The sequence below is a fragment of the Vicugna pacos genome, chromosome X (assembly GCF_048564905.1).
Source record: "Vicugna pacos chromosome X, VicPac4, whole genome shotgun sequence".
NCBI classification, from domain to species: domain Eukaryota; kingdom Metazoa; phylum Chordata; class Mammalia; order Artiodactyla; family Camelidae; genus Vicugna; species Vicugna pacos.
In genome coordinates this window covers 79,851,241-79,863,763 of record NC_133023.1, presented here as the reverse complement: position 1 = coordinate 79,863,763, position 12,523 = coordinate 79,851,241, and the positions used below count along the sequence as shown (strand labels likewise).

General features: G+C 46.1%; 1 protein-coding gene across 1 annotated transcript; it reads right to left on the bottom strand.

Moving 5' to 3' along the window:
- Positions 1-425: 425 nt before the first annotated feature.
- On the bottom strand, positions 426-1,921 carry KCNE5 (potassium voltage-gated channel subfamily E regulatory subunit 5). The gene has a single exon (XM_072956576.1). The coding sequence runs from the start codon at positions 1,769-1,771 to the stop codon at positions 1,334-1,336; it is 438 nt and encodes a 145-aa protein (XP_072812677.1). The 5' UTR covers positions 1,772-1,921; the 3' UTR covers positions 426-1,333.
- Positions 1,922-12,523: the final 10,602 nt, after the last annotated feature.

Below are 12,523 nucleotides of genomic sequence, written 5' to 3'. Positions count from 1 at the left end.
TTTTAATAAGCCACTTTTCTGAGAGAGTTATAAAGATGGCTTCTAAAAATTTACTTTGATAAAAGCCAATATGATGGGCATGAGAGTTTTTTTTTTATGTGTATCCTGAACAACTGCAAAAGGAAAGTGGGAGATCCTTATTTAGCACTGTGATATTTGAAAGTGCTTCAGAATTAAGGGGAAAATGAGAAGAGGTAATAAAGCAGTTATAACTTGGAAAGCCTTGTAAAAACAACCCATTCAGCCATATGTAAAGCTTTTCTTCACCCACAGTGACATCTATTGAATTGGAACGAGATTTATAGATAGAGGTATCACAACAATCCACCTCCCAAATCTAAACGTTGATTCCAAAAGCAAACGGGATTCCTCCTCTAAATAGTGCTGGGTCTCAAGGCTGCGATCTTTGAGAAAAGAGTCTTAGGTTATTGTTGAAACGACCTTTATTACCTGCCTCTGTCATTCCCCAGGTTACAGACGTCTGAGCCTCACGTTTCACGAATGAAACAGACAGCTGCCATAACAACTGAATCAATACAGGAGAGGCATTTGGAAGTACTGGGGTAAGATGCTTAGCAATGTTTACCCACGGCAGAAGATGGCAGAGCTACTTAAAATCAGGCAAGTTACCTTTGGGATGACAAATGGATGCAAGAAAACTATACAGTTGAGGTCACAGGTCTTCCCCTCCCTTTTGAGAACCCCTCCACCTCCAGTCCCCATTAAGTCCATTCTATGCCACAGACTGGTCCCAGTGTCCTGTTAGCTCCCGGCTGAAAGAGGGAGGGAGGGAGGGAAAAGATGTCTGAGGTCTCTTCATTGTCTTTGTCTCTGTCCCTAAGGCAACAGGAAGCTGGAGCTGCCACAGTCGGCCTGGCACTGACAGCCAGCCCGTTGGCTCTGCAGAGTGAGCAGTCCCTGGCAGACCCCGGAGCAGCTGCCAGTTAGACGGCCCAGAGCTGGAATAGACTTCATTGCTTCAGTTCAATGCCAAGTGTTGGACGTGTTGGATTCAGTTCCCGGAGGGCTGGAGCGTGGTGTCAGGGCTGTCTGAAGACAAGAGAGCAGAGGCAGTTTAGTGCAGTGGGGTGTGCGAGGGTGGGGCGGGGGCAGAGGAGGGAGAGGAGGGAGAGGCTGGCTGGGAGCGGGTAGGCTGGTGCTTCTTCCTTGAGAGGCCTTCAAGACAAGGTCTCCTGGCCTCTCAGCGCTGTCTGGGCCTCAGGTGAGGCGAGCCTGGGGAGGGGAGGAGAGGAAAAGGCGGCAAGGCGGTGCCGCGCCTAGGGATGAGAAGATGAGGAGAGCGCGAGCGAGCCATCGAGCTGGGGCTGCGGTTCTAGACCCCTTCGGTGCCCTGGACGGGAGCCGGGGCCGGCAGCCCGGCGGGGGCGAGCTGACGGCGGCCCGCGGTGGGCGAGCCGGCCGCAGTCTCGGCGTCGGCGGCGGCCGGGGCGCCTCCCGGGACCCACTCGTGCTGGGCGCAGGCCTGCGCCGGCTCGTCCTTGGCCTCGACGAGCTTGCGGGAGCGAGTGTAGGCCAGGATGAGGCCTCCGGCCAGGCAGGCGTAGAAGATCATGATGAGCAGGATGTAGAGATAGGCGTCGTCGCCCTTGGCGCTGGTCACCTCGCGGCCCACGAAGGGATCGGGCACGACCCCCATGCCCATGCTAGGGCCGGGGCCGGCGCCCAGGCTGCTGGCGTTGCCCCGATGGTGCAGCTCGAGCAGCAGGCGGCTCAGCAGGGTCCGCAGCCGCTGGCTCTCGCTGCAGTTCATGGCTGTCGGGGAGTGACACGGCGGCTCCAGGTCGCTGCTGACCTTGCCCCCGTGCCGGGCCGAGGGGGTGTGGGCAAGCGGCGGCGGCGGCGGCGGCAGCACCAGGCTCCGGGGCGGGCGGTACAGTGGCTGGGGGGCCTCCCCGCCCGGCCCTCCTTATCCCCTCACCCCTGCGCCTCCTCCCCTTCCCCACCACGCCCCCTCCGGCCCGAGGCCGCCTCTTCCCAGGCTCCGGCTGTCTCGCCGCCCTGGGGAAAGGGGACAGCTGGTGGGGGGAGGAGAAGGGGACGAGGGAGGGGGCGAGGCCGGGAGAGGGGTGGAGGGGGCGGGGGCGCGGAATGCGCGAGGCCCCGGGCGGCAGAGGCTGGCAGGGCGGCTCGCTGGGGCCAAGCCTGGACCCCGGGCTGCGGAAGAGAATTCCTTCCAAGCTCTGGCCACCTGCCCTGCAGGCCCGCCTTTGGCCCAGATACAGCATCTGGCCCCCCAAGGCGGTCCCTGAGCCGGGGTTCCATCAGCTCTCACGGAACGTGGCAGCCAAGACCACTGGTCCACATCCTGAGGGCGGGTGATTACTCCCATAGACAAGGACGTTGGCCTATCTTTCCAGCCTTCATTGATTCCGCTGGACCGAGGTGAGCATCTTATTCAGAAGATGCTGAGGACAAATTTGGTGACGGAAGCAGAGTAGGACGCCCTGGGCTTCCAAAATGGTTTCTGATAATATCCCAGCCTCCTGGGAAGTACCCCTGCTTTGATCTCCTATCGCATTTTCAGGGGGGCCTACACATCTTAGCATGGGAGTGTACCATCCATGATGTGACCCTGTTTTCCTTGGGCAAGCCATCTTCCCAGAAATGCAACCAAGTTCTTCCATTAAAAGGAGCAGGGATGTTTATAATGCCCTTTGGCTACATTCTATAGCTGTCTCAGGATCTGAAATGTGCCAGTTCTAGAGAATATGCTTACTTCTACATCAAATTAGGCAGATACTCAACTCTGTGCCTCTCCAGGGCTTGGTAACAGATCTAGGCCCTGTTGGCTCATAGGGTAGCCATTTTTTTCTCAGAGGGTATCTTCTTTTAGGGGAAAACAAGGCACTAAGACAGAGATCATCTGTAGTAGGTCAAATTCACAAAGGGAAAGTACTCAAAGGATGATGTGTAGACAGTGAGTAGGGGGGAAAATGAGGTAGTGCTGGTCAGGTCTGGTTGTATATGATTGCCAAGTGAGAATAGAAGGAATGAAAGAAAAGTCTATCAAGCTGCCTGTTCAAGACCATTCAGTCCAGGGGCCATTCAATCTTCAGGTACCATGGGTTAAAAAAGAAGGTTTTCTGATGCCTCTGCCCCAGCCACCCACCAGCCCACCATCCACTCGGGGTCTGTAGCTTTCTGTGCGTTGGAGGGAGGTTGGTACCAAACTATATCCAGGTCTCAAACAGAGCCTTGCTTAACAACCTCTGTATAAGTTTTAGAGACATTCCACGTGACCCTGTCCTCTGGCTCCCTCCTAATCACCTTGCCTCTATGTCCTCACTTTAGAAGGGCTCAGGAAAGAAATGTTAAAGTGACCTGGTGTGACTAATGCCAGAGGACACAGCTAGGGAATTCTCAAAGCAGTACCAACTTAAGGACAGGAATGTTAAGCTCAAAGACTCCTCTGATCTGTTAGAGGATTCCCAGAAATCTCTAGGTTTTTTTTTTGTTTTGGAGAGTGGGAGGAAGAAATCTCTTCACTGCAGCACAAAAATCATCATTTAAACTTGTACTTTCAACAGATTTCTGAGCTAGTCGATTCAAGTGGTTAAGTCGCAGGACAAGAAGAATAAAGTTTGACCTTGTTCTTCTCAGTTGTAACGTGTCACTGTTGTCCCATGGGTGGCATCCATGAGCTGCCTCCATTTCTCCCTTCCCTGGAACCTTCTAGAATCAGCGCTTTCTGCCAAAACCACTCTCTGTAAGTAAGTTCACCAACGACCTCCCAGCCTAATTTAAGGGTCTCTCCTCAGTTTGATCTCATCTTTGACCTCAAGGATGAATTTGATACCATCAACCACCCACTCCTTCCTGTAACTGTCCTACCCTTGGCGCTCATGGCATGGCATTCTCAAGTTTCCCTTCTTATCTCTCTGACCCATAATTCTCTGTCTCCTTTGCTGGCTCCTCTTCATTCCTCCTCCCATTAACTGTTGGAATTCCTGAAGACTCAATCCTCCACTATTCTCTCTTAACATCCATTTCCTTGGAAAGTGTCTCCTTACAAGGTTTCACCTACCACCTGGCATATATTGAGCCAAATTTGAATCTCTAGCTCTGATTCTTAAGAAAGAACGTCTCTCAGGTCCATCTGCTCCTTCCTTTCTGGTTTTATTGCCACGAGCTTAATCCAAGCTCTCATTACTTCAGGTCAAATATGCAACCTGAGAGTCTCCTGTCTCCCTACCTAACATCCAGTCCACCCTGCCATGGCTAGACTAATTCTCCACCAACACCACTTCTAGCCATTCACCCCTTTGTTTAGAAATCTGGAGATGCTCTCCCATGGCTTCCCTAATGGAGCCCAATCGTATTTGGTGGGCCTGATGTCCTCCCTACCAAAAGACATCATCTCCTTCCCTTTGCACTTGAAAAACAGCATATTCCCAGAGTCCCTCTCCAATTCTTCATGCCTTTCACCTTCCTCAAAATACACTGGCAGAAGGAAGCCTTGCTTGATACCCCTATCCATGCTCTCAGAGTACTTACGATCTGTCCCTCCTGTTGTTGCCCTGACTCGGGCTGCAGGATTCAGTGCAGAAAATTTGGAAAACACAGAAAAGCACCAAGAAAAAAATGACCACGCATGCCGACACACACACACACACCATCTGTCATTGTTTTGTACCCTATGTTTTTCACTTAACACTCTATTGGGAATTTTTTCCCATGTCAATTACTATTTTTATAACCTTGTTTTATTGTCTAGACAGGATTCCAGATGATGGAGCTGCCACTATATATTTAAATTAGCTCTTATTGAAAGATTGCTGATTATTTCCGGGTCCTTGCTATTAAAAATAATGTTTTAATGAACACATACAAGGCGAATTCCAATTCTATTAAAAGAAATAATTACCAGAGAGACAGCAAACTGCAAATTTACAGAGCAGGAGATGTGGAGAAGGGGGCGGAAACAGGAATGGAGACTAGTCATAAAATTTAAAAAGGCCCAACCCTCAGAAAAAAACAACAGGTGTGTGTGGGGATTCTAGCTTTCTTTTCACTCAAGGGGCTGCTGGACATCCCTTCAAATCCCCGTCCCAGGCCAGCCCTGAATGGCTGAGATGCCAACCCCCTTTTCCCCACTGCACTTAATGAAATTGCAAATCCATCAGACAAGGATTGAGTCTCATTCCTCCCCAGCTTTCCACCCCCATCTATGCCTGCCCCATACCTGTCACATAATCATCTGTTTAATCTATTGCCCAGAACTCACTTACTTCCTGAATGGTAATCAAGTGTGTGGACAAAGGGAAGTAATTTATAATCATGTATTTAGACGTTTCAAAAAGTCTTGGAAAAGGTTCTCCTCCATGCCAAGGTTGTTTTAAAAGTACAATTGAGGCGCCATGGGCTAGGAAATGCTTTCGCCATTCCTTGAGACTGTGCGTGCTTCCTGCCAATAGTGCGGCTCCATGGAAGTTGGTTGAATTGAACTGAGTTGAATTTGGCCAGTTGCCAAAGGACAGGCACAGATGGTCAGCACTGCTGGAGTCCAGGAGGCTGGCAAAGCCACAATGGGCTCTGAGGGAGGGGAGGAAAGAAGGACCGACGAGAGAAGCACCAACTATAGACCAAAAAAGAATCATTTGTTCATTCATTCATTCAACAATTATTTATTGCATGTGACATGCAAGGCACTGTGCTGGGTCCTAGAGACACATCCGTGAACAAGTCACACTGGGGAACTGTCTGGCTTTGAATGCTTATGGCTACTTCTTTGCGAGCTGGGGGAGAGCAGAGTGTGCCAGGATCTGGAGCGGGATGAGCAGTGGGCATGAAAGCCAGCCAGAATTCTGGTTTGGAGAGAATTTTGACTCTGGACCCAAGCTTTAAGCACTAGAGTTCCAAGCCTCGTTTGAAAAAGGAAGGTTCCTGGTGGTCTGAGCTCACTGTTGTTGCAACCTGCCCTACCTGCTTCTAGCAGCGCCATCTTGAGGGTGTGGCCTGCCATAGGTACCATGGTAGGTCCATTCTCAAAAGAGGAAGGTAACTAAATGGAATAGTTTCTGGGTCCAACTGGAGCTTCTCGGTTGTTCCAAGGGAATATGTGCAATATTTGGAGGGATGGGTACCGAGATTTGATAAGGATCAATATTTGAGGGTTGGAATGGACCTCAGGGGCTTCCAGTGCCTACTTTAGGGATTTCTTGGGGATGTTGGTGGGCTTGTGCCAAGGTCACCATATATCCAGGCCACATACTAGAGCATTCAATATGGCCCCTGATCTCATTTATCCAATGCCTAGCACATGCTAGGCATATTACATACATTATATTAATGAACCTTACCGCAACTCTATGAGGTGAGTAGAGTTGATATCAAAAATATTTAACAGCACTATGTCTTGGGCACTGACCAATCAGAATGGACTAGCAAACAATCAGATTAGATGCTGGGCTGTAAACAACCAGTACAGCCTTCCAGAGCCACAACATCATGGGGCATAGAAGTAGGAGAGGGGCACAGACTAAATAGCTTCCCGTTTGCCAGAAGATGAAACCAAGATCTTATCTTCTTGGGCTTCAGAGCTGTCCTGGGTCATTCTGAACCTCCTTCCTCTCTATGGATACCTCCACTCCTTCCTGTGTTCATGGCAGGTACATAAAAAGCTTCCTTGCCTGCCAACTCCTCTAAAGCAAGGATATTGACTGCAATAGTTTTCTAAGGATGCCACTTGGCTCAGAATTCTTGAATGGGCCTCATTGGATTGACAAATGATCACTTCACTGTTGCCTTCAAGACTCTCTGCTCTGGCTTGAAGTTGTCTTCTAGTCATGTTTGCAGCAATAACTACCCAACATCCCAACATGTCTGCAGTGCCAGAAACCTTTCCTATTTTTTTTACAAATTAATTTTTATTGAGATATAATTGATATATAACATTGTGTAAGTTTGAGGTGTCAAATATGTTGATTTGATACACTTATAGTGCAATGTTATTATCACCGTACCATTAGCCAATGCCTCTGTCACATCACATTAATGATCATTTCTTTTTGGTGGGGAGAACATTTAAGACACTTTTTCAACTAGATGAAATTCCACTGTTTGTCCTCAGCAACCCCACAGCATAGAGTAACGGTGATATGTGTGCTTGCCAGATGGTCCAGCAATCCTTTTTAAGGCAAGTGCTATATCCCTCCTCTTCATATTCCCCACCTAGCTTGGCACAGTGACTGGCACATAGTAGGTGATCTGGAAATATTTACCTAAGTCTGAGGCTTCCTCCAACTAAGACTTTTAAGTTTGAAAAAAAAAATTCAGTCCATTCAGGGTATGGAACTCTGTGGATAGACTTTTCCCCAAAGTAAATTATTATGCAAAGTTGCAAATATATAACAAAGTTGAAAGAATTTTCCAACAGTGCCTTGCTACTTACAAGCCAGATGCTACCACTAATGTTTTGCTGTACTGGTTTTTTCCATCCCTCACCTATCCATCTGTCTATCCAGTGTCTTTTTTTTTCTTTTTGAAGTTGTAGACATCAGTACACTTCACTCCTAAGCACTTTCTACATACCTATCCTTAACTCGAGTTCAATATTTGCTTATTATTCTTTTGTTTTCCTTTTGAGGTAAAATATGTGTACGATGAAATACACAGACAGTAACTGTACATTCGCTGAGCTTTTTAAGGGTTTTTTGGGGGGTGTGAGGGAGGTAATGAGGCTTGTTTGTTTTTAGAGGAGGTACTCTGGGGATTGTACCCGGGACGTTGTGCATGCTAAACTCGCACTCTACCTCTCAAGCTATACCCTCCCCGCCCTGTTTGCTGGGTTTTGACAAAGGTAACTGTAACTCAGCCCCCTACTAAGATATAGAACATTACCACAACTCAGGAAAGTTTCCTCTCACCCCTCCCCAGGCAATCCCCTCTCTTTACCCCCAGAGGCAACTACTATTTTGAATTTTTCTCCATCATTGATTAGTTTCGCTTTTTACAGAACTTTCATATAAATAGAATCATATAGTATGAATTCTTTTGTATAAGACTTCTTTTACTCAGCCTGATGTTTTGAAGACTCATCCATGTTGTTGCAGGGACCTGTAGTTTGTCCCTTTTTATCGCTGAGTAGTGCTCCATTGTGTGACAGTATGAGTGTTTATCGATTATCTATTCATTATCCATTCTCCTACTGATGAACACTTGGGTTGTTTCCAGTTTCTATCTATTAGAAGTAAAGTTGCTATGAATGTTCTCACACAAGTCCTTTTGTGGACATGTGTTTTCCTTTTCCTTGGGTAAATCCCTAGGAGTGGAAATGCAGGGTCATAGGGAAGATGCAGCTTAGTTTTGTAACAAACTGCCAGACTTTCTCCCCAAAGCAGTTGTATATTTTTTACACTACCATCAGTAATGTCTGAGGATTCCAAAATTTTGTGATTACTTTTGCAGCTCTCTGCTTCAATCACATACTTAGCTTTGTCTTGTAACCATGGCATGCATTTACTCTTATAATAGGGCCAAGCCTGACTGTGGCTTATTATTTAAAGCCCCCCCCAACATTTCGCTGACTACTAAATGTATATCCAAACTCTAGATGAGGTAGCTAAAATGTGAGAGTCAACTCTATGTGATAATAGCTTTTACTGAAAGCTTATGTGTGCCGAGCACTGTGTTAAGCACTTCATATGCATTAACTCAATCATTATAAAACCCCTGTGAGTTACATACAATATCATTACCTTTATACAGGTGAGGAAACTTAGGCCCAGAGAGGTTAGCTTGCCCAAAGTCACCTAGCTTGTAGGTAGCCAAGGCGAGACTTGAACAGATTTCATAATCGATTACCACTAAGCAATCATGCTGCTGTGTAATGTCCTTTGTCCAGATGCTAGCAGAAAAAATAAAGAGCTACTGCCTTCATTCATCTAATCCCCTTGTTAGTCAGCTGAGTATACAGAGGTCCAGAGAGGAGAAGGGACTTGCCTGAAGTCCCCCAGTAGTTAATAGCAGAGCCATCAGAATCCAAGTCTCCCAGTAGCCTTTCCACTCCAGTGGAGACACAGCCTCCTTTAATGCTTTGGGCAATTTGGACTTTATTTCTAGCTTTTCTAACAATGACAAGAGTCTGAAAACCACTTTCAGATTTTTGAAAGAAGTCCATGAATCTAGGAGGGTGGAGGAAGGACAACTTTCCCTTTGGAGCCAAAACATAAGGTCATAAATTGTCAAACTGAAGCCAATTCATGCCTAAACATTATCTTAAAAAATGTTTCTCCCGCCCACTTAGTCTTCTCTGGAAAGGGAAAGAAAACAATGTGGAGACTAAGGGTATTCTGTGGGAAAGGAGTGAGTGAGAATGAAAGAGGCCAGAGGGCACTTTTCGCTTGGACTCCCACAGCGCCATCTGGTGGAAGCCTGGGGTTTTTATTTTTCTTCATTCAGAATGTCTTTCAGTTCAAACGGTGTATTGCCCATTTCTGTGCCGGCCTGGCCTTAGGAGCAGGGGATCCAGATGAGACTTGCTTCCTGCAGTGATGGAGCTGACACTATAGGGGGCGGGGAGTAGTCAAACCATTACAACACCGTGTGGTAAAGGCCATATTAGAGGCAAATTGTAGAGCATGGTGCTTAGAGCAGCAGCTCCAGCCTGAGACCAACTTCCATTTTCATTCTTGCTTGGCCACCTACCAGCTGTGTTACCTTGACCAGTCACTTAACTTCTCTGTGCACCTGTTTCCTCTTCTGTAAAATGGAGATAATAATAAAAGCGCTCACTAAAGGATTTTGTGGCAAGGGTTGAATAAGATAATGCTTGGAAAGCACTCAGCATGATGCCTTGAACATATTAAATGTCCGATGATGTCAGCGGTGGTTATTTTACGATTAACAATGAGTATACGGTGCTGTGGGGGCCCAGAAGAGGGGCATTTAACTCAACCTCAGAGAACTCAGAGCAGACATCTCTGAGGATGTGACACTTGAGATGTTTTGAATAGGAAATAGCCACTCGGACCCTTTCTCCACATGGAAAGTAATATCTGCAACATATGGGTAAGGGAAACCACAGAGTTCACCTCTCTTCACCCCTGCATCCTGAGGACTGGCACAGCATCCTTGCGTCAGGGGTGCCAGAGGTTTCAGTGAGGGCCTCTCAGCTGGAAGACGATGTGGGAACATTTAGGAATTATTGGAATCAGGACTCAGTCCAAGTGAGAAATTGGTTCCCACAGTGGGTAGGCAAAGCTTGACTTGAAATTAGATGCTAAGAGAAAAATCAAGACCAGTTGTGTCAACTACCACGTATTTGTTTTAATTTTGACTTTGTTTTGGGGGCAATAATGCTTCAGTGGCTCTTTATTCATCCAATACCATGTTCACTAGGCATGATGGAGCCTGCTAATTTCCCATTGCTTCAAATAAACAGTTCTGGGCCCCTCATCTGCCTTTCAAATTGTGCCTGCCACACACCATGACCACAACTGACTCAATTCATATTGTTTTTCCTTGCAAACCCTTAACTCTTCCATGTTATCTGAATTTTACTCATCCTTCAAGGTCTAGACTTTATCATTCATTCATTCCTTCATGAAATATTTTCTTTTTTTAATTGAGGTATAATTGACATATAGCATTAATTAGTTATAGGACAACGTAATGCTTTGATATTTGTATACATTGTGAAATGATCATCACAATAAGTCTAGGTAACATCCATCACTATACATACTTACACATTTTTTTTCTTATCGGAACTTTTAAGATCTACTCCCTCAGTAATTTACAAGTATGCAATACAGTCTTATTAACTATAGTCACCATGCTGTACATTGCATCCCCAGGACTTGTTTATTTTATAACTGGAAGTTTGTACTTTGACTCCCCTGCACCCATTTCTCCTACACATCCCGCAACAAACACCAATGTTTTCTGTATCTACGAGCTTTTTTTTAGATTTCATATATAAGTGAGATCATGCAGTATTTGTCTTTGTCTGACTTATTTCATTTAGCATAATGGTTTCAAAGTCCATCCATGTTGTTGCATGTGGCAAGATTCCTTTTTTTAATGGCTGAATAAGATTCCATTCTACATTATATATATATTATATATATATATGTATATACATATATATATATCACATTTTATTTATTCACCCATCAATGTTGTTTCAGTATCTTGGGTATCGTAAACAATGCTGCAGTGAACATGGGGATGTATGTATCCTTTCAAGTTAGTGTTTTCATTTTCTTCATTACTGGATCATATGGTAGTTCTGTTTTTTGAGAACCTCCATACTGTTTTCCACAGTGGCTGCACCAATTTACATTCCTACCCACAGTACACAAATGTTCCCTTTTCTCCACATCCTTGCTGACACTTGTTAGTTCTTGTCTTTTGGATAATAGCCACTCTGACAGTTGTGAGCTAATAGCTTGTTGTGGTTTTGACTTGCAAGAAATATTTGCTGAGGATGTACTACGTGCCAGACACAGTGGCAGGCATGAGAGATAGAGCAGTGAACAAGACAGACAGCCTGTCTACCTTCCCAGAGCTGACAGTCTGCCTGGAACTACAGAGATGAAAACAAAGCAGTGTGGCTATGAGTTAGCAGTGCCTTCCCAGAGGAAGGTATCTCTAGAACAGAGCTTTCCAATTGTTTTCATCATATAGCAGACATAGATAACATATACGACCCCCTTGGATAATGGATAAGAAAGCAGCCTGCCAGGGAGCTCTGGCCACCCCAAGGGCAGAGGGCATCAGTATCTCAGGCCCACCTGGAATCTCTGGGAGATCTCTAGTCGAGAATCTCAAACCATGACCCGTGATATTCCTGTTGCTCTCACCCCACTTTGCCCTTGAGAGTTGATGGGCACGGAAGGGATGCTGCTGCCGATTAATACGCATTCTTTGTTATTAGCTAGAAGTTGGTCAGGGTCACTCTTGCCTCTTCAGTGTTAGGCTCAGACTGCAAGCTCCAAGGAAGTCTCCCCAGGCAACTGAAGCCTAAAAGGATCTCAGTCTTTTCCCAAATTCCTACATACTTCGAGTCTTCAACTCACAGTTCAGCTTCTAATTCACCCCGAGTCTGATGCTGTGTGCTGACAGCACAAGATCATTTTTGTCTCTCCTAAAGCACCTAGCAATACTAAACAAGAGAGGGCTCAGAAGTACTTTTTAAGTGTCATGTTTCAAGACAAAACAAATCTTATTGGAACTCAGGAAGGCCTGAAAATAAAAATGGCTTTGCTATCTAAGGAAAGTCCAGTGCCCAACCCATCTTTAAAAACTTCAGAGAGAAAATCCCAAAGCTGTAAGAGAATAAAGTCATCCAGCCTTCCTCCTGGAAACTGGATGCTGAATACCCACCGCTCCAGGACACTTGGGAGTTTTTCTTCTCTGAGCACAACTAAAGGCCAACCAAGATATCCCACAACCCCAGGACATGGGATCGAGAGAATGACTGTTTATATCATAAGCAAAGGGGAAGAATTCACAAGCAAAGAGAGCCCAAGGGGCGTCTTACAGAGAAAACAAAGACTCC

Bases quoted from the DNA above. Each gene is read 5' to 3' on its own strand.
- KCNE5 (XM_072956576.1), bottom strand. From the start codon at position 1,771: ATGAACTGCAGCGAGAGCCAGCGGCTGCGGACCCTGCTGAGCCGCCTG.